We start from the raw sequence: 19,513 nt of genomic DNA, 5'->3' as shown, positions 1-19,513 counted from the left end.
CCCCCCCCCCCCCCCCCCCCTAAGGCCCCCCTTAAGGCTCCCCTCCAGGCAAGGAAGACACTCTGCCGTGGCATCACCCTGGCACAACCCCAGCAGACAGAGCCCATCGGAATACCAGACTACCAGACTACCCAGAATAGCGCAGGGTTGGCGGGGTGGAGGGGGGATTTGCTCATGGGCATTGCAAATCACGCAATTTTGGCCTGCATTAGCTGGCGGTGAAAACGTGCACTTCAGGGGAGTCAGAACAAAGAACATCCATCGCGGGAGAAGAACAACAGCACAGTGTATTATTCTTCCGTGGAGAGGGACTGTGAGCGGCTGCAAGTCTCCACGCGGAACCACCAGCAGCAGCAGCAGCAGCAGCAGCAGCAGCAGCAGACAGGTGACTGCGGAGGAGTGTTACTCAGCAAGACTCTTGTAGTTAGTTGACATTTGACAGTTGACAGTTACGAGTAACTGCTACAGAGTAACTGCTACAAAATGGAGTTAATTACAGAGCAACAACCGCCACTGACTCAAAGTAACTAAACTATCTAAGAGGACAACAACAACAACAACAACAACAACAACAACAACAACAACAACAACACACTGTTAATTCAACCTTGTTTTATTGTGGGACTTCTTAAGCAAGCTAGCTAGCTACTAATAAATACATATGGTACACGTGACCTAGGGTAGCAGGTTTAATTCCTCTAACTAAACTATGGACTTTTTTTTTTGTGACGCCGGCTGACTCATCCAGAGGGGGTTTAACCCGGAAATGCATCACGTGCGTGGATGGGCCAATGGACAGTTCCCCCCCTTCGGCTCAACAGTCAACTCAGTTAAACCTCAGTTAAATCTCAGTTAAACCTCAGTTAAACCTCAGTTATATCTCAGTTAAACCTCAGTTATATCTCAGTTGGTTTGGGCTAGACACTCAGCAGCATAGTGCAATCACCGGTTGCAAAGTCCACGTTTACTCTCTCTGAAGTTACTCTCTTATTTCTTCATAAGCTCTCCACTTGCCGCTTGCTTGTGGTTCAATTCATGGAATCGATGAAGGTTGCTGCCGTCGCCGTTTCCATGGGTCAGTTGGAGTGCGGCCTTGATGTGATTCGTTGACAGAGACCAACCTGAGAAGCTTTGCTGACTAACCTAAATTTCATCACATGACTCACTGACATCCCCGGCCAGCAAAAAATTCACTGTAGTTTGGAAAATGGGATCAACCCCGGCTCCAACCAACAACAAACAACACCACACTCTTCATTGCCATCTCAAGAAGAAGAAGAAACGTGCCGTGAACGCTGCTGCAGCTTGTGAGCAGTAGTGACGGCGAGTTGCTGCACAGCGTCATAAGACTCTTTGCTGATAGATCAGTTGGCTGCCGATTGTGCCAGGCATACAGACGACCTGCGGTTCCCCCCCTGAGTTACCTGCTTATAAACAGCCAGTCATTCATGTCCGATGCCATCTTTCCTATCCGTGGGGGACGGCCGGTACTACGGCACAGCTCTCTGTCCGGGGGATCGTTCATACAGGACCACCAGCAGTATAAGCCATCCACATCTCTTGCCCACGAGTCTCTCTTCCCCCCCCTTTCTCTCCGCAGTGGCCCCGCCCTGGCTCACCCCAACGTGAAGGAGAGTGGGATTGTGCACTCGCTCTTCAACGAGTCGCCCGTCTCCCTCCCGGCAAACTCCCCCAAATTGGTCGCTACCATTTTCTACAGGGCCTCCGATCCAACCGTTCACCCGCGTCCTCACCGCATCTCCTCGCAGCCCAGGCCTACAGGCAGACGCCGCGCCCCCACCGCGGTGCGCGCTTCCGCTCCACCCCTGGACGTCGAACAGCCTCCCCGGGACCCGGGTCCAGAGCCGCTAGACCTCCTCTACGGCCAGTACGTGTCGCAGCTGTGCCTCACGAATTTCCTGCAGATCATGGAGGAGCTGCCCACTCCTTACCAACGCATGAGGACCTCGCACCGCTGTCTGGACAAAGAGGGCCGGCCGCGGGTGGTCGAGGTGACCATCTGTCCGCCGCCGAAGGAAGAGTATCTCTCCTTCGAGGACATGCAGAAGCACGAGAACATCTGGCGCTTTGAGCGGGAATGGAATGTGGAAGTCATCATCCAGCGGGAGAGCGTGTTCAGGAGGCACAAGCGGCTGGCCGTGTTTGATATGGATAGCACCTTGATCCAGCAGGAGGTCATTGATGAAATGGCCCGCTTCATCGGTGCGGAGAAGGAGGTTTCTGTACGTCTCCCCCCTGCAAAGCTCAACGATTTCCCATCTTTACCACGACCAAAAGGGAAAAATTAATATTAAAATTAAAATTAAAATTAAAAAAAATAAATAAATAAATAATAATAATAAAAAAAATAAAATAATAAAATAAAAAATAATAATAATAATAATAATAAAAAAAAAAAAAACTCACAATATACTCCAAGGAAATAACCGCTCGTGCCATGAGCGGGCAACTCGACTTTGCCGAATCCCTAAGAGCCCGTGTGAGTCTCCTCAAGGGCGTGCCCGCAGACGTCTTCGAAAAGCTCAAGCCAATCATCACCATCGCCCCTGGTGCCCGCGAACTCTGCCGCGGCCTGAAGACCCTCGGATTAAAACTAGCAGTCCTCAGTGGCGGCTTCCAACCCCTCGCAGACTGGCTGGCCGGTGAACTGGGGCTGGACTACGCCTTCGCCAACCACGTGAGTCCCTCAACCTCCAACCCTTGCCCCCAAGATGAATATCTCTAAACTCTAGCTGACCACGCGCCGCATCGCACATCAGCTCGAAATCGACCCTGCGACACAAACACTCACCGGCAACCTCGTGCCCGAACATCCGATCATCGACGCTGTGCGAAAACGCAACCTCCTCCTCACCCTCGCGGAGGATAATGGCATTGCCATCAAGCAGACCTTGGCGATTGGCGATGGCGCGAATGACCTGCTCATGCTGAAGGAGGCCGGGTTGGGTATTGCGTGGAGGGCAAAGAGCAAGGTGCAGCTTGAGGCGCCGGCGCGGCTGAATGGGACTTCGCTGGTCGATATTTTGTATCTGTTTGGCATGCATCGGGAGGAGATCGAGGAGCTGGTCAAGGATGGTGGTTGAGTGATGTCATGTTGTCCGTGGTGTTTTCGTGGCTTTCGGTTCTGGGGTAAATGAGGTTCTGCCATTTTTGGAGAAGTTTTATTCCTTTTCTTTCTTTCTTTCTTTCTTTCTTTCTTTCTTTCTTTCTTCTTTCTTCTTTCTTTCTTGACTTCATTGGCATATATTTTACGGCATATGTATTGTCATCAATTTTGCACATCAAGTTTCAAGAGAGATGGAGAGATCTTAAACGGCCATGATTGAGATTTGTTGAAATCTCGTGTCTCATGCAGGGCATGGTGTGTAACTACATGTAAGAGAGAGATTAGGATAAACCTGTAAATCGCAAACACCAACCTCATGCGTTTCGTCGAAGGGGCATTCCGGTTTAACTTGGATAACCTGGCTCTCTAAGTAATACCTCGATACAAGCACACAGCATAAAAGGAGGGTGAAATATATATCACCGCACTACCCCTCCAGCAACCAATCTCTCCACATCCTCACGCCTCGTCGAGTTCCCACCATCACCACCGTCAGCACCCTCCCCCCTCCTCTTTTTCAACACATTCTCAATAAACGCCTCCCCAGCCTTGTAACTACTCCTCACCAACGGCCCAGACGCACAGTACAAAAACCCCATCTCCAGAGCCCGCTCCTTCCACAAATCAAACACCTCCGGCCTCACATATTCATGCACAGCCATATGCCGCTTCGTCGGCCTCATGTACTGCCCAAAGGTAACAACATCAACATCGACCGCCCTCAGCGCCCTCAGCGTCTCCCACAGCTGCGTCTCCGTCTCCCCGAGCCCAAGCATGATCGACGTCTTCGTAATAAGCTCCGGCCTGGCCTCCTTCGCCGCCTTCAGCACCCGCAGGCTCTGCTGGAACGTGGCCCTCCGATCCCGCACAAAGGGCGTCAGCGCCTCGACCGTCTCGACATTGTGCGCGAACACGTCCAGGCCCGACGTAGCCACCAGCGCCACCATCTCCAGGTCCCCCGCGTAGTCGCCCGTCAGGCACTCGAGGAGGATGCCGGGCGCCTTCTGCTTGACCTTGCGCACCGTTTCGACCACATGTCTCGCCCCGCCGTCGGCAAGGTCGTCCCGGTCAACGCTCGTCATCACCACGTACCCCAGCCCCCAACGCGAGAGCGCCTCGGCCGTATTCTCCGGCTCGTGCGGGTCGAGCGGCGGAGGCGTGCGGGACGTCTTCACGCTGCAGAAGCGGCAGCCGCGCGTGCACGTGTCTCCCATCAGCATGATTGTGGCCGTTGCGGCGGACTTGGAGCTGCCGCCCCAGCAATCGGATATGTTGGGGCAGCGGGCTTCTTCGCAGACGGTGTGCAGGTTTAGGCCGCGGAGGTCGCTTTTGATGCGCCTGTAGTTTGGGGTGTCTGGGATGGGGGTCTTGAGCCAGGAGGGCAGACGGATGATCTGCTTCTTTCTGCCGGGGGGCCCTACGAGGGCGGTTTTCAGGGCATACGCTTCGGCGGGGTCCAGGGGGACGCGGTCGTTTGAGGCGCCGCCGCCGCCGCCGCCGGAGACAAAATCGGAGAACGAGGGGCCGGCGTTTAGCTTGTCTTTGAAAGCTGTGATTCGCTGCTTGGGGGTGGGCGTGGAATTGGAGGAATTGGAGGAATTGGAGGAATTGGTTATGGGGGGATCGGGGGAGGTAGTTGTCGCATAGCATCTGGATACAGCTAATTGAAGCCTAGGTACGGTGGTGGATGAGTGGGCGGATTGGAGAGTGCGGAGCCCACGGGCGGACGCTGCCATTGTGAAATTGCGAATAAGTCTCAGCCCAACGCTCTTGAGTAAATAAGTGATTTGACAAAAATGCATATCCCGGTCCCCCGTCTATTTAGGTATCTGATCATGAAGAATTTCCGTCCGCAGGTTTTCACCGGTTGAATCGATCAACGCCGCGATTACCCCATACATGTCACATGACTGATCAATCAGGAATAACGTTGTCCCGCTACGGATTATAAAGCGAGAAAAAGTTGAATCACATGACCGCGATGCCCTAACATTTTCAAGATATTTTCAACTTTCAACGCCCGTCCGGGGGAAATGTGCCAAAGCAAAAGCAATGATGATTGTCCTATGTATAAAATGGAATTGAGTTTAAGCAAGCAGGGGAATTATTCTCCGTCCCACATTCATATTGACCTTTAAGCCATTGAACCACATTCCAATGTCAGCCCTCGGAGTGTTTAACCTCGTTGGTTCGATTTCTTCTGGGATGCTCACAACGCTCCGATTGCCTGTCCCCGAAACAAGTCGGCTGGGTTTTATGGCTGGTCAAGGCATTTCCACGTCATTTCGTTTTCCGTACATTTTCCCATGTTCCTGGCGCGAGGCTGGGATGCGCACAAACCCTCAAGAACAGCCTTCCGCTGACCAACAAGGCATTATTGCGGTTAGCCTGAGGAATCGAATGGATTGGTGCATCCCCATACGCTTGGAAGGAAATTTAATTTAGCCGTCAGAACCAACAGGATTATATATATATAAAACTCCGCTTTGCTCTCTTCAATCTTAGCTTGATGGGAAGGTCTGTTTACTTCATTATTTCTTGATTCATTACTGGTTTTCCCTGTGTTGACTTTTTCCAAGACTTTGAGCTACGGTTTACTTCCGATTCTTGTGTGGTTATCTGCTGTGTTCATGTAACGAGCATTATTCCTGCTGTCCCACTTGTTACTACCTTCTCTGGGCTGGCGGGTCAATTGGCCTGGATTGGATTATCCCCTTCGCCATTATCTCGAAACAATTGCTGCCAATACCTCTACGCAAGCCATGTCTCAGAGAAGTCCATGGCCCAAAGGCTACCAGCACCGTCCAATTGATTTCAACTCCCAAATCCCCCTAGACTTCATTCGGGGTAAGACCATTCTTCTCACGGGCGGTGCGTCTGGGTTCGGTGCCGCATTCTTTTCCCACTGGGCATCCGCTGGGGCAACTGTGATAATAGGCGATGTCAACGTGGACGCGGGAACCCGACTTGTCACCCGTGTCCGAGAAAAAACCCGAAACCCGAACCTGCATTTCCTTCCGCTGGACGTGACTTCCTGGCAGTCTCAAGTCGAGTTCTTCCGAGAGGCTGTGAAACGTAGTCCGCACGGTGGAATTGATGCCGTAGTAGCCAACGCAGGTATAAATCGAGCCACAGAGTCTAAGGACTTCGAAGAGCCGCCAATTGACTACCAGGTCGAACCTAGCCCTCCTGTTCCACGCTTCTCCACCATCGACGTAAATCTAACTGGAACACTGTATACAACACATCTGGCGCTCTACTACCTCCCCCGGAACCCAGGGTCCACTCCCTGCAACCCACAATCCACCCCACCGTCGGGAAACAGACAAAGGGACAGGCACATCCTCCTTCTGGGCTCCGTAGCCAGCATCGCGCCTCTAGCCTCCCAGATACCCTACGGCGTCTCCAAACATGGCGTGATGGGCCTCTTCCGCTCCCTGCGCGCCACGGCACCTCTCAAACATGGGATACGCGTGAACATTCTCTGCCCTTATTTTACCGAGACTCCCATTCTCGGGATCGGCGGGAAAATCTTTTTATCTGGCGTGGCGTTGGCAGACATCAACCATGTCGTGGAAGCGGGGACGCGTTTTGTAGCGGACCCAGGGTGCGTCGGACGCGCTGTGGTTATTGCGCCGAAGCTCAGGGTGAGATCTCCGTTGTCTGAACCTAAGGATGGAGGAGGCGGGTTGGAGGGCGGAGAGGAGCGAATTCCTGGCATGGGCGGGGTAAGGGGGATTCCGGATCTACACGACATATACGACCTTGAAACGACGGCTCGGAGGCAGAGAGCTGGGCCGCAGGATGGAAGGGAGGTCAAGGATGTTGCCATTTGGGAAATTTATGCGCATGATTTTGACGACACGGACGCGTTCGTGCGGAGGATCATTGGGATTCTCCATTTGACGACACGCATAAGGGGGTGGTGGTTGTTTGCGGTCGATCTGTGGGTGGGGTTTTGCCTGGTGCTGAAGATGGTTTTTGGCGGGCGGAAAAGGCGGGCCAACGGGAACCTGAGGGGAAAGAAACAGGTGTAGAAAGCTGTAGGAAATAAAATTCACGGCTTCTTGTCTCTTTTTTATTATAATAGTGTTTGGCTTCTGTATGATCTTTATATAGACACCCCCCCCCCCCACCCCCCCTTCTCCTCCTTCGATTATACTTTCATCGTTGCCTTTCATTCGTTCATCCCAACAACTCTATTTGTTTAATTTTGAAAGGACCGTGTTCGAGTCCAACACTGTTCTTATTTTGTCTTGAGAGTAGTTGCGGTCTCATTGCTACAGAGGTATTATAGAACGCGATGACATATGTACGGTTGAATTGAATTGTGTAATTAAGACGTTTGTAAATACCCTTGGATTTCATTCTTATTACATTCGAAGCAAGGAACCAAGGTTCAAACATCGACAACATATTAAAGTCCGCGAGACAGCAGCCGGAAACAGCAATAAACTTATAGGAAAGTAGTGAAGAGAGAAATATCCAAAATGATCCAAATTATGCCTAGAGTTCTGTATAGTGAGGACACCCGCTTCCTCTTCCCTTCAAGAAGGCGAACAAGAATCATAAGCGCACCCTTATTGCAATAATCAGAGGATCCGCATAAATCAATCAACAACCCATCCACAATTCTATCTAAGCGTGTGTCGATATCTACAGCTCTCGTGCGCAGGAGGCGCTTTTTAAACATGTAGCTGTTATGGTTTTGATAGGTGAAGCCCCGGTCTCGTCCTTGCTTCACCAGAGACGTACTTGAAAGATCCAGCCCGTAGTTCGGTTGCTCACCTTCACGTAGAGAAGGTACATGTATTTGCGCGACGCAAGCAGCGTATTAGAAACTGATTGTGTCAGTTGATGCCGAGGGGAAGATATCTGCGAATGGATTGAGAGAGCCTTGTCCGAAGTCGAACGTACAAAAATGATAACAGGAGAGGAGAGGCTTAAACCTGGCTGAGGCACTCGTGTTAGGGAGGCTTCGAGGTGGTCGAGAATCCATCACATGCTCCAACATATCCTCATTAGTTCACTCTTCTCCCTGCTTGGGGTAGCCGGAGTAGATGGAGGAAAAACTAGCCAGTGAAGGAGTACAAGGTGATGAGCAACTTCCTCCCGAACCCCCAAGCAAGGTTATAATTCTGTGCACAGGAGACTTTTCCTAGATCCATCGTGGAACTTGATTAAAAAGGATGTAGCTGAGAGGTTGATGAAGGGCTTGTCACTGAAACTTCAGCAGATAACAGAGATAAATCTTCGAGGGGCCGGATAGATGCCTGAGTCGAATATCCACTATCATGAGAGGAACTGAAATAATGTCCACGCCTTGGAGAAATATTAGGTGAATTCGACTCTGATGGCGGTTTATTCAATATTACAATTCCTTGTGAAGTCTCGTTTGTTCGGGATTTGCCATGTGGGTCTGGGTGATAAGGCCGGAACTTTGAGATAGTTATCAACTCAGGCGGACTAGCTGGACGGTTAATCTTTACGGATCTCTATAATATGGATTAGTGCATGTGCGGTTCTGGCATATGAGCCTAGCAGGGTCTCACCGCTATCTCGCATGATGCGCTTATCTTTCTCGATTCCCCGTGTTGTCTATATTGCACGATTTGACACTTTCGTTTTTTAGCTTTATGATGTTCGTCGGATTTGGAATTTTGGTAATTCGTGCTGATAAATTTCCCAAAACGCCAACATTTCTCATCTTTAATACCTCCAACCTCAGGACTCGCAATTCCCTTGACAGGTAGATCTGAAAATACGTGAGATCTTGGGGAAGATCCTTCATTCAGCAAATAATTTTGAGTGGAAGGAGTGAAGATTTTGGAATCTTTAGAGCTGGTTGAGACATCAATGCTGTTACATAGAGCTCCAGGGGAATGATCGTCCCCATAGCGGCTATCACTATATGGATGAAGTAACATCCCGATCATTTCTCTGCCGTATCAGAGGGAAATTCGATCTGCTCAATCTATGGTCGTCCCAATCTGGTCCAAAGAAAATCTGAGCTGTAAGCACGCCAAATCGTGGCCCGCAGTTGTAGATGAGATTGGATGAGGCGTTCCGAGATTCGGGGTGTAAACTGGAACAGATTAAATGCTTGTATGGACTGGCGGTGGGTACCTCCTAAGATAGATAGTTCTCTGATGTGTCCGTTAAGTTGTTTATAGAGGCAGCATTATAAATAACGAATTGAATGGTGCTCCTCGTCTCATCCTTGAGGGCATAATGAGTAAAAATCCAAAGTTCAGATATCGACTGAAAGCGAGACAGAGAAGTGATGTTTCGATGCCATATATGCGAAATACAACAAAGGTCAAATGCAAACGGCTAGCTCGGCTAGCTGAAGCTCTCTGGCCTCAATTTATGACGTATATTCATCTAATCAAGATCGCATGTTAGAATCACAGAGTATGAAACATGTTGGAGCCACCTTCGAAACTCTCTCGCAATGATATAGAAATACGAGGTATCAACGGCGATTGCAAGTAGTCAGGGGTATCGTTAGCACTTCAAGTCTTGAATCATCAGAAAACAGAACTTATCTGCGAGGATGTTAGATAAACGGATCAGGGTTATGATGCCATGACCAACGCTTGTTGCATGTCTAGCCCAGTCCATTGCCAACTTCGAAGTTGCTTAAACTCCGAGAACTTGGAGAGAAGTTGGCCAGCGTCGGAACCAGCGGATAAAACGCTATACCGCTAAAAGGTTCGTTGGACTTCCGGAGCTTTCATATTCGGAGTTTTAACCTTTTAATCTACTGGCAGCCCCTGGCTAGTGATTGAAATGGTGACTCCCTCAAAGCGATCGGTAGACAATATCGTCGTCAACAACCGGACGAGATTGTTCTTAATCTGTCTCACAATCGCCACCTTGGGCTTGTCCACAAAGGGATCGGTAGACTGAACAAACCAACAATGAACTGCCTGCATGAAAGAAAGGGGGAAATGACAAAGAAACGATGTTCTCTGCCGCTGGAAGAGCTTTAAGATGGAAGTTGGAGGAAAGGTTGGATTAGGGTTGTGCACGTGACCGGCATTAGGGTATCTCGAAGATCTGATAAGATTGACCGATGCCAAACAAATCAAATAACTAGCTACGTTTGAATCCGAATGAAAATATAATATACAATCTGTCGCTGACTGTCAAAAAAATATAATATGATAATTTACGACTAGATGCGGATGAGGAATATACAACGCTGAAAATATTAGCCGATCTGAGAGACCGCATTTAGAGCGGATAACTCCTCTCCGCCTCCAAATGCTCTCCGAGAGCTTTGTTGCGTCGTTCCTAACGTCCAGCATCCAACATATCTCGCCTGCGCTCAAGGATGTTGGGATCTGCCTCCATGAATTCCAGCCGGCGCAATCGCTTCGTTTGACTTTGAAGAAGAGCTCCACTGAATCTAATTGCCTGGCTGTGGGATGCTCGCATATATTTGCGTCGCAGGCAGGGAAGGCCGTGGTTCATGTGTACAGTCGGGAGAGAAATAACCAGGAAGCCACCGTGCCTTTTCCGGAGAGAATTCGAAGTCTTGCGTTGGCGGGGAGGGATCATGAACCAGGATTGTTAGTCCTGGGGACGGAAAGTGGAAGACTTATTCTGTGGGAGGTGAGGGAACTCTTGCATGATGCTTCGCCTGGGGCCGCCGTATTGAAAAAGTCACTCGTTTCCTAACATTCTCCTTTGTCGCAGACATGTACAGGACGCCAAGTATCGACGACAGCATCACATTTACAACCTGTTACTTCGTTAGTAATAGACCCGACCAATAATTTTATTTTATCTGGCTCAGAAGATGCCAACATCCATGTCTGGTCGTTACCGCTTCTGACCTCCTTCTCCCGCCCTTCCACATCCCAGACACAACCACTACCTAACCACCCTCTTCGGACATTCACCAACCACAGAGCACCAATTACGAGTATAGCAGTTGGCCATAGTCGTAACAGGATTAATATTGCGCTTTCTACGTCGCGTGATAATACTGCGATTGTGTGGGAGTATAGAACTGGTAAATTATTACGAACCTACCTGTTGCCAGGCACGCCTCTCTGCTCGACAGTGGACCCCGCAGATCGCGCATTTTATGTTGGATACGACGACGGCAGCGTTCAATTGGTAGATTTCTTCAAAGAACCGTCAATTCAGAACATCCTTCATGACAGCAGCCAGCAGTCTGCCCCCTCACAACCTTCGGCGAGCGAACGCTGGCTCCCTCCAAACGTTGAATTGGGACCAATACAATGCCTTTCTCTCTCATACGATGGTATGATGCTCCTATCAGGTCATAGGAGTGGTGCTATTGTGTGTTGGGATGTTGCCAAGGGTAGATACGCGTCTACGCTAGCGACTTATGCCTGTCCGGTAACCAATCTGCAGATGTTGGCTCCAGTTGGCTTCCCAGAAACGGAAAAACAAGTACCTGGAATGACTATTCATAATATTGTCAAGCCGCGATATGATCATGCCCTTTTGAATTCGTCGCGAATGGGGGACATTATCCCGGCAACATACACTCTCCAAGCTCACCTAATCGCCCCCCTACGTTTTGTCAACAACCGCCGATTGACAGAATCGTCTCTGTCAAAAGATGAATTCTCTGAAGCTTTAACCCATCCCTTTTTCCCATATTCTCTGATATCAGAGGGATTGGCAGAGCTAGATGTCTTGGGCACTAGTCCCTCCAACTCATCTACCAACGTCCAGACGACTCAGGAATTGGGTCAGCATGACCTTCAAAATTCTAAACTTCAATCTCTCGAGGAAAAAATTGCCCGCCTGGAAAAGACATCTTCCCTCCAGGAATCAGCAACAAAAGCTAGCGTTGCAGAAATTGTACAACTTCGGCAATACATAGCCAAACTAGAAGATCACAATAACGATCTTTATGAGAGGCAGCAAAAATCGCAACAAGCAAAGCTTGAGAAGCAGGCACGACGGGAAGAACGTGCTCTCAAGCGCAGGGAAGCTTGGCTTGAAGCTGAGAAGAAAGGCCAGAATGGTGATGCGGTCGTGCGGAAAATGGAGATTGAAGATGAAGAGAAGACGAGTGAGACGGATGTTATGAGTAGTGATGATGATTAAGCGTGCCACTCATATATACCCAGTGCTGTCTCGTTTTTAACTCCTCTTGAATATATCCTCATGGAATACATGTAATCAACTGCTTATCTTTTCAGGGCGAGCATCTTTAATCAAAAAAGGGCGAAATCTTGGTTTGGAAAAGGAGGGCCGGAGTTCCATATACTGATTTCCCTACATAGTTTAAGACAGTTACAGGTGAATGACACCCCCGTTAAAAAAGGAACCAAGGAAATTTCACCTGGAACCGTCATTTTCAATTTCATACTTATGTATGATGTGAAAAACGCATAGTCTTCGCTGTTTCTTCAAAGCTATACATCGTATCAAATGAAGTGTTACCAGAGGCTTTATTAGCCACAATAAGTTATTTGATCGTTTCTGCAAACGAAAAGGTTTATTTCATATATCTCAAAATCCATGGAATTCGTCATGCGATCAACCTCTTGCTAAGAGCCGTTCTTCTCAACCACACCCCTCAACCCCATTAGCCCTAACCAAACCGCCTCCTCAGTCCTAATAGTGCGGCTTCCCTGTCCTGGAAGCACATTCACCCAATAATCGAACATATTTCCAACTGTTTCAGGCCTCAAGCCTCTCGCCAGTAACTCCTTGTCCGCCTTCACTGCAACCTCAAGACCAGCCACCCCTCCAAAAACGACAATTAAGTGTTCGAAGTTGGGAACCCCTTCTGTTATGACCTGTGATAGAGGCGAGCCGCGTTCTGAGGTCCCAAATGACAGATCGTACCCTCCATCAAAGGGACATTCAGTGAACACGTCGGATAATGAGTCGCAGCACCGGACCGAATATCCCCAGTAGTACCCCATTTCTTCCCGCGGAGTAGAGGGAGAGACCACCTCGGCACCTTGGGATGGATCCTCTGACGAACACAGTTTCACGGTTACCCTCGTATTTTCCGGAACGGGTATATGTGGTATGCAGACTTTATTTGGAAGACCTGTGTCAACTAACGTATAGGACATCACCGTGTCCTGAACCCCTTCCTCCATATTCTTCTTCCCTTTCTTTCGTTTATGCTGGTTGTGATGATTTTCCGCATTCGACTGCCCAAACCCGTGCTCCTCGTTGGCTGGGACTGTGACCCCTTCTCGATATTCACAACTCTCGTTCGCTCGTATATGATGCGGCATGTCCAGGCTCGGTAATGTCCCCGCAGTCCGGAGATTTTTGTGCATAGGAAACAAGAATTTTCGGAGGTACGGGGGAGTTTCTAGGTAGGAAAGGACATGTGCAAGAAAATGCGACGGGTCGGAATAAGCAGTGTATTCGTCTTTGCTCAAATCGTAGTGGGCGTTTGACTGCCTCTGTCGAACGTCATCCTCGAATATTACGACTTCATCGACGCAGAATACTGCCAGCGCTCGCGCGATTGAGCCAGCGAGGAAGGTTTTTTGGTCGTGGGATTGGGCACTGTTTCGGGAACTCGTGTCAGGCAAATTCCGCTTTTAATTCTCTTTGAGGGACAGCCAGCATTGAGGGCACACTTAGCAATAATGCTTCCCGGAAGAGCAACGCTCAACGTATACGATCTGCCTCCCCGCGGGGTAAAAACGGCAGTGGGCTTGGACGTGTCTACATCAATTCCGTCATTGGGTTCGGAAAATTGCTCGTGCGTTATTTTTCTTTTCTAAAAGTCCAAATATGGAGATTAGAACATCAGAGCCCATGGCACATCGAAGCAGTCTCCTTTGGTCTCGGCGTACATTTGATTTATGCATGGCTGGGCGCAAAGGTCTCCTTGAAGTGCGGGCTTCCTTCTGGGTAGCTTGAGACACAGGTGAGCGCCACAGTGATAAACAGACACAGCCTTCTTAACATGCTAAAAATGAAACAACCTTCCCTAGCAGGCAAGCCAATTGGAAATATTCATCCAAGATCGAAGCTATATTCGGAGCTTTGATGTTGTTAGATGCATATATATTCTCAAAAAAACTTAAAGCTCTCTCCATCTTCACGTGATGTGATTGGTTCGATCTTATCAGATGCACAGAAGATGATCTTATCACAAACAGTAAACTATGTAACTAGCTATTTATTGACAAGGCAGAGCTAAACAGCTTCATGCGATGCTGAGAACAGGGGAATGTGACAGCCTCTCTCTCGAAGGCTTGAATAAACGTCGTATTTCTTTCTGTAGTTGTTTAAATAATTGAATTGGTGATTTCGCTACGGGATTATGAGATAGTCAAACATCCATTTAATACAATTGCTATTTACGATCACTCCTTCGCATCTTCCGCTCGTTCACACGCAGCCATTGGCTCTAATATATAGATGAAAAATTCCACCATCCTAACCATTGACCCGTAATCGTATCCAATGACTCTGAATTACGAATATCAATCCCGTTGATCTTCAGATTCAGAGAGCAGACAGGAACCCACCCATCCCCATCTCAATACTCTCCTTTTCCCTCCGCCGCACCAACCTCTTTTCCGCCCAACTCACTCACGATCTTGACGCCAGAACTAGTCCCAATCCTCTCCGCTCCGGCCCTGATCATTCGGATACAGTCCTCCGCCGTCCTCACACCACCACTAGCCTTCACTTTAACTCTATTCCCCATTGCTTCACAGACTGCCCTCATGGTCGCAACATCCTCCACGGTAGCCCCGGGTCCATTAAAGCCAGTACTGGTCTTGACAAAGTCCGCACCGGCAGAGCAAGACACCACACACCCCGAGACTATCTGGGCGCGCGTTAGCTGTGACGTCTCAAGAATAACTTTCAACACGATGTTGTTGCTGGAACCGTGATCGGTGTTGGGAGTGGGCTTTGAGGCTTTGCGCACAGCAAGTATATTTTCATACACCGCTGCATAATCCAAACGCTTCAGCAGTTGATAATTCAGAACCATGTCAAGCTCCGTTGCGCCATCGCGCAATGCAGCTTGGGTTTCAGACACATTTGCTGCAGTGCCATACGTCCCCTCGTGGAAGCCAATGACGCATGTCACTCCGACGCCGGTGTCCTTCAGCTGCTGGACAGTCCGTGAGACAAAGTTGGGGCGCACGCAGACCGTTGCGAAGTTGTATTTGATAGCTTCAGCGCAGAGGGTATCTATCTGAGCCTCTGTGGCGTTCAGGGCGAGTTGGGTGTGGTCGATTATTTTGGAAATGGCAGCCAGAGAATCTTTCGGGGTTGGATAGCGGCTGGTATTTATTTCGGGGAGGCTGTTGAAGATTCGAGTGATTAGCCTGCTCCATTCGGCGTTGTCTGTGGGGGTTGAGGTGCCCATTATACAATATGTTGGAATCCGTGCTGGTAGTTCGGTTGAAAGTTCCGGTAAGAAGATGATGCTCTAGCTCTCTTAATTCGGAATTAAGATGCTAATATCCGTCCGCTGGGATAAAGGTGTGTCGTGATCCAAGGCGGGTGATGTCTGGGGTTTTGTATATTTATGAGCTTTAATTTCATTGAGTGTAGACAGTTCGCTTTTAAGCATGTAATTCAAAGAGACAGCCTGCAGATACATGAAAATGCACCTGTGATAGTAGATGTAACTATCTCACATAAATATCTCCACCTTTGTGTTCGCAAAGAGCCAGAAGTAGAACTCTCTCAGATCTGAGATATTATATCCAAGATGTGACAAACGTCTCCAATGCAACAGTTATCAACAGACTGTAAAGGTCTATTACACAGAAGGGTAATAAAAACGAAGAAATATAAAACGTAAATAAAAGCAAGACAACTCCCCCAAAGAATCGGGCAAGCTGCCAAAACATAATCCAAAACTGTGACCTCTCACCTAGGCAATATCTGGTTCGTCCGTGGTCGATCTGTAGGCTTAATCAGTTCCCTCTCCCCGGGCAGTTCAAGAAGATCAATACGACCGTACTCAGCAATCAATCGCGGGGTGTTGAGATGACATTCAGCGCCACCTCAGTCTTCCCCACGGGATTAGATTCAAGATATTCAGTGGAAGTTGGACTTGTGGAACGTCTACAGTCTCATACAAATATACCATTTGGCAGCATAAACCGCATCTACGTAAATTTATTAGAGGGCGATAAAGCAAGACAGCTCCTAGCTTCCAATCTACCTCTGTCGAGAACAAGTTGAAAATTGAAAATTGTTCGGAACCATATGATTGCCAGTAGAGGAAACGAGAACATCCATACAGCAAGGGAGCAGGTAGGGACATCCATTTTACCAAAACGCATAGATCCCAGACATGGGAGGGGGGAAATACAAAACATAGGTATCATATCAACTTCATCCTCAATTCTCCCATCTATCCCATCTCATGGATAAAACCGCAGCAAAATACAATTCTCTACCACCCCGCGTCCGTTCTCGCATCCAATCATCTAGCCACAGCCTCCACTCCCACACTCCGGTCCCCGGATATCATCAACCCGCCCAATACGTTTCGTAAGTCCTGCACCGCTGCCACCAAGCCTCTTACCAGGACCACCCGGTCCTCCGCCGCCGCCGCCACCACCACCGCCACCACCACCGCCACCACCACCACCACTACCACTACCACCCGTCGAACTGCCCCATCGCGGCCGGTGGAGCTGCGTATTGTTTATGTTCTGGACATTGAATTGGGAGTTTTGTGCTGCTAACGAGGCGTTGAGCTGTATATATAGACGAAGGGAGGATTAGCTGGTTGGCATCCTGTTCGGTGGAGGAGGAGGAGGAGGAGGAGGAGGAGGAGGGGGTATTACACATACCGAGAAGAAACTGACAACGTATAGTCCGAGGAAGATATACAGGTCATCGATGAAGTAGCGGATTCGGGCGGAGATAGGCGGGCTGTGAGATTGTCAAACGATTGCAAGACAGGTCACTCACTGATGAAGTGTTGCGTGTGAGAAGACATACCGTTCGAGCATGTGCCCGCTGGAGATGTAGGGTCTCGGTGCAGACATTATGACGACTCTGTATTTCATGTGCTTAGCTGAGTCGCTGATATATGTAGAAAGCAGGCAGCGATTCAGAAGGGGAAGTCGAACATACAATAACCAACTATCCTAAGAGCAGTAAGCAGCGATAAGCCGAGGAAGCCTGAATAGTTTTGTTAAGTTGGCGTTTTGAGTTGTTTCTTCTATTATTCAAAGATTGGTTTGGCGTGGTATTTTTGGTAATTACGGTACGGGTAAATTAATGCATACTTTGTATCAATTATCACAAATATCAGGGAGAGATCATTCAGGGGTTCTAATTACAGCTTGAAGGACTTGGTGTGTGCATTGTATATGTGAACAGAAATAAAGACGAGATGGACGTTCAATCTCGGGATAAAGCAGTATATCCCTAGCAACTAAATAGGAATGCTCTGAAACAGACAGCGTTGCGCGTAAGATCCCAAGATGCTTCCCTAGATATCGAAAAATTTCACAGGCCCATCCTCGCCAAAATGCAGGTGCAAACACCCAATCAAAGGTAATCTCAGAATACGGTCGTTGTATGGGGAAAGCGAGTATGAAACTGCTCTACCGTCAAAAGAAAGCAACGAAACCCTCAAGTTTTCTGTGATGCCCTTAGTTCATCGAGGAGAACCATCTCTTCCGTCCCTCCAAGCCCATCTAGCCCCTGAAGCCCATCTTCAACAGTCCATTTCGCACCCGTCAATGAATGAAGCACACCGCAGCTAGCACCCACAACAATGAGTCCAGGCGGCCTTGACCCTTCTTCCTGAACTGCTAAACAAACATGCTCCAGCGTTGACCGTATGACTCTCTGGTCAGCACAAGACGCTCTCTCGATCACTGCACACGGCGTATTTTTGGGCCACAGGATCCGTGAAATAGGGCTCTTATCCACCTCGGGACGACTGGTGAGTGACTCGGTGAGAGATGGGAGTCTGTGCAACGCCATGAGGAAAACAACTGTCTGCGAAGGAACATAACTAGGTGGCTCTGGTGCTGCACCCTTGCGTCCCGTACCGGTGCAGATGAGCACCTGATCAGAAACGCCCCGGTGTGTGGCGGGTATGTCTGCGAAGAGCGGTGCGCTTAGTGCGCTGGTAATCCCAGGCAGAACGGTAGGGACATATCCCTCGTTTCTAAAGAAGTCGTACTCTTCTGCTCCACGGCCGTAGAGATATGGATCCCCTTGTTTCAGTCTTAGCACGGTCCTGCCAGCTCGTAGTGCCGTAACTCCCATTTCGAGTAATTCTTCCTGCGCTCTGTCTGCGTTTCCGGGGAATTTTCGGGCGATGTGGACTTCTGTTCGTCGTGGGATAAGATCAAGCACGGGTGACGGAACTAGCTTGTCGGCTAAGATGAGGTCTGCATTTTTAATAGCGATGAGAGTTGCTCTGGTGAGGAGATCAGGATGGCCAGGTCCGGATCCGGCAAGGATAATTCTCCCTTTCTTTGGTGCTAATGAGGGTCCAGCGTCCCCCGCGGAAGAGGTTTTGCCGCTGGCAGATCGATATGCTGCTAGTATGGTCTCGACTTCAGCGCCTGTGATAGAGGCCAGTCGACGAAGTGGCCAATACTCGCATATTTGCGACAGCCACCGCATTCTGCGAGTTTTTGCTGCTTCATTGTCCTCTGGCGTCACGAGGGAGTTGAATGTATGTTTCTGGGCCGTCGAGTCATCGTCTCCTATTTCAAATGGTAGATTTTCAGGAGCCGTATTGGTCAAATGATCATCTTCCCAGATACGTGTCCTGACAGTACCTAGGGTTTCAATGGCGGCACCAAGGCCAGAGGGGAGAGAGGAAGATATCTCCCGCCGTAAACGTGCTGCTAATTTACAGCCTCTGCCAGAAGTTGTTATCCCGATGTGGAGAGGCCCATCCGAATAGGTAGATAGGAGAGTAAAGGTGCAAAGATCCGGCGCGTCTGAAACATTCACTGGAATCCGTAACCGGCGGCAAAGTCGATAAATATGCGAACCTTAAAGCGACGGTCAACAAATGTAAGATGTTGACGAGAACGTCTAATGAAAAGCATACTCAAAGGATTATTCCTTCCAAGCGTAATGAACACGGCATCAACAACACGGTCAACGTCCTCCCGCCCCAACGTTTTCAAATCATCGTCTTGAAATATCCGCGCGATCCAGCGTACCCGGCCCTCCTCAATCTTCTGTCGAAGAGGAGAGTGCATGACCACGCTCTCAGGCGCAATGACAACGGGAATAGCCCCAACGTCAAGACACTTAGAGCAGCGGGCAGCCGCAAGCGGATTTGCACCAACAATCAGATGAACTTGCGCCTTCACATCTAGTGCAGCTAACAGGGGAGCTGGCCCGGGCACTTCATACGATAGATCTTTCATCTCTTGATATTTAATGTTTCCGTATAAT

The 19,513-nt window shown here is 49.1% G+C and overlaps 9 protein-coding genes across 9 annotated transcripts; 3 read left to right on the top strand and 6 right to left on the bottom strand.

Annotated features, from left to right (window-relative positions):
* Positions 1-1,448: 1,448 nt before the first annotated feature.
* On the top strand, positions 1,449-3,104 carry PADG_06060 (phosphoserine phosphatase SerB; the record flags this gene model as incomplete). The annotated part of the gene is made up of 3 exons (XM_010763021.1): positions 1,449-2,243; positions 2,441-2,698; positions 2,781-3,104. 3 exons carry the CDS (start codon positions 1,449-1,451, stop codon positions 3,102-3,104), a joined length of 1,377 nt encoding a protein of 458 aa, XP_010761323.1.
* Positions 3,105-3,546: 442 nt separating this feature from the next.
* On the bottom strand, positions 3,547-4,863 carry PADG_06059 (lipoyl synthase, mitochondrial; the record flags this gene model as incomplete). The annotated part of the gene is made up of 1 exon (XM_010763218.1): positions 3,547-4,863. One exon carries the CDS (start codon positions 4,861-4,863, stop codon positions 3,547-3,549), a length of 1,317 nt encoding a protein of 438 aa, XP_010761520.1.
* Positions 4,864-5,889: 1,026 nt separating this feature from the next.
* Positions 5,890-7,164, top strand: PADG_06058 (uncharacterized protein; the record flags this gene model as incomplete). Its single annotated transcript, XM_010763217.1, has 1 exon — positions 5,890-7,164. One exon carries the CDS (start codon positions 5,890-5,892, stop codon positions 7,162-7,164), a length of 1,275 nt encoding a protein of 424 aa, XP_010761519.1.
* A 1,143-nt stretch (positions 7,165-8,307) lies between these two features.
* Positions 8,308-9,063, bottom strand: PADG_06057 (uncharacterized protein; the record flags this gene model as incomplete). Its single annotated transcript, XM_010763020.1, has 2 exons — positions 8,308-8,622; positions 8,680-9,063. The coding sequence occupies 2 exons, from the start codon at positions 9,061-9,063 to the stop codon at positions 8,308-8,310; spliced, it is 699 nt and encodes a 232-aa protein (XP_010761322.1).
* Positions 9,064-10,396: 1,333 nt separating this feature from the next.
* On the top strand, positions 10,397-12,223 carry PADG_06056 (uncharacterized protein; the record flags this gene model as incomplete). Its single annotated transcript, XM_010763216.1, has 2 exons — positions 10,397-10,747; positions 10,832-12,223. The coding sequence occupies 2 exons, from the start codon at positions 10,397-10,399 to the stop codon at positions 12,221-12,223; spliced, it is 1,743 nt and encodes a 580-aa protein (XP_010761518.1).
* Positions 12,224-12,669: 446 nt separating this feature from the next.
* On the bottom strand, positions 12,670-13,962 carry PADG_06055 (uncharacterized protein; the record flags this gene model as incomplete). The annotated part of the gene is made up of 3 exons (XM_010763215.1): positions 12,670-13,654; positions 13,729-13,871; positions 13,948-13,962. The coding sequence occupies 3 exons, from the start codon at positions 13,960-13,962 to the stop codon at positions 12,670-12,672; spliced, it is 1,143 nt and encodes a 380-aa protein (XP_010761517.1).
* Positions 13,963-14,639: 677 nt separating this feature from the next.
* PADG_06054 (deoxyribose-phosphate aldolase) lies at positions 14,640-15,482 on the bottom strand (the record flags this gene model as incomplete). Its single annotated transcript, XM_010763214.1, has 1 exon — positions 14,640-15,482. The coding sequence occupies one exon, from the start codon at positions 15,480-15,482 to the stop codon at positions 14,640-14,642; it is 843 nt and encodes a 280-aa protein (XP_010761516.1).
* A 1,075-nt stretch (positions 15,483-16,557) lies between these two features.
* PADG_06053 (uncharacterized protein) lies at positions 16,558-17,124 on the bottom strand (the record flags this gene model as incomplete). The annotated part of the gene is made up of 3 exons (XM_010763213.1): positions 16,558-16,830; positions 16,927-17,008; positions 17,078-17,124. The coding sequence occupies 3 exons, from the start codon at positions 17,122-17,124 to the stop codon at positions 16,558-16,560; spliced, it is 402 nt and encodes a 133-aa protein (XP_010761515.1).
* Positions 17,125-17,716: 592 nt separating this feature from the next.
* Positions 17,717-19,485, bottom strand: PADG_06052 (uroporphyrinogen-III C-methyltransferase; the record flags this gene model as incomplete). The annotated part of the gene is made up of 2 exons (XM_010763019.1): positions 17,717-19,101; positions 19,161-19,485. The coding sequence occupies 2 exons, from the start codon at positions 19,483-19,485 to the stop codon at positions 17,717-17,719; spliced, it is 1,710 nt and encodes a 569-aa protein (XP_010761321.1).
* Positions 19,486-19,513: the final 28 nt, after the last annotated feature.

This window comes from Paracoccidioides brasiliensis, assembly GCF_000150735.1.
Source record: "Paracoccidioides brasiliensis Pb18 unplaced genomic scaffold supercont2.7, whole genome shotgun sequence".
NCBI lineage: Eukaryota > Fungi > Ascomycota > Eurotiomycetes > Onygenales > Ajellomycetaceae > Paracoccidioides > Paracoccidioides brasiliensis.
Note: the sequence above shows the minus strand (reverse complement) of the source record. Positions and strands in the feature narration are given on the sequence as shown.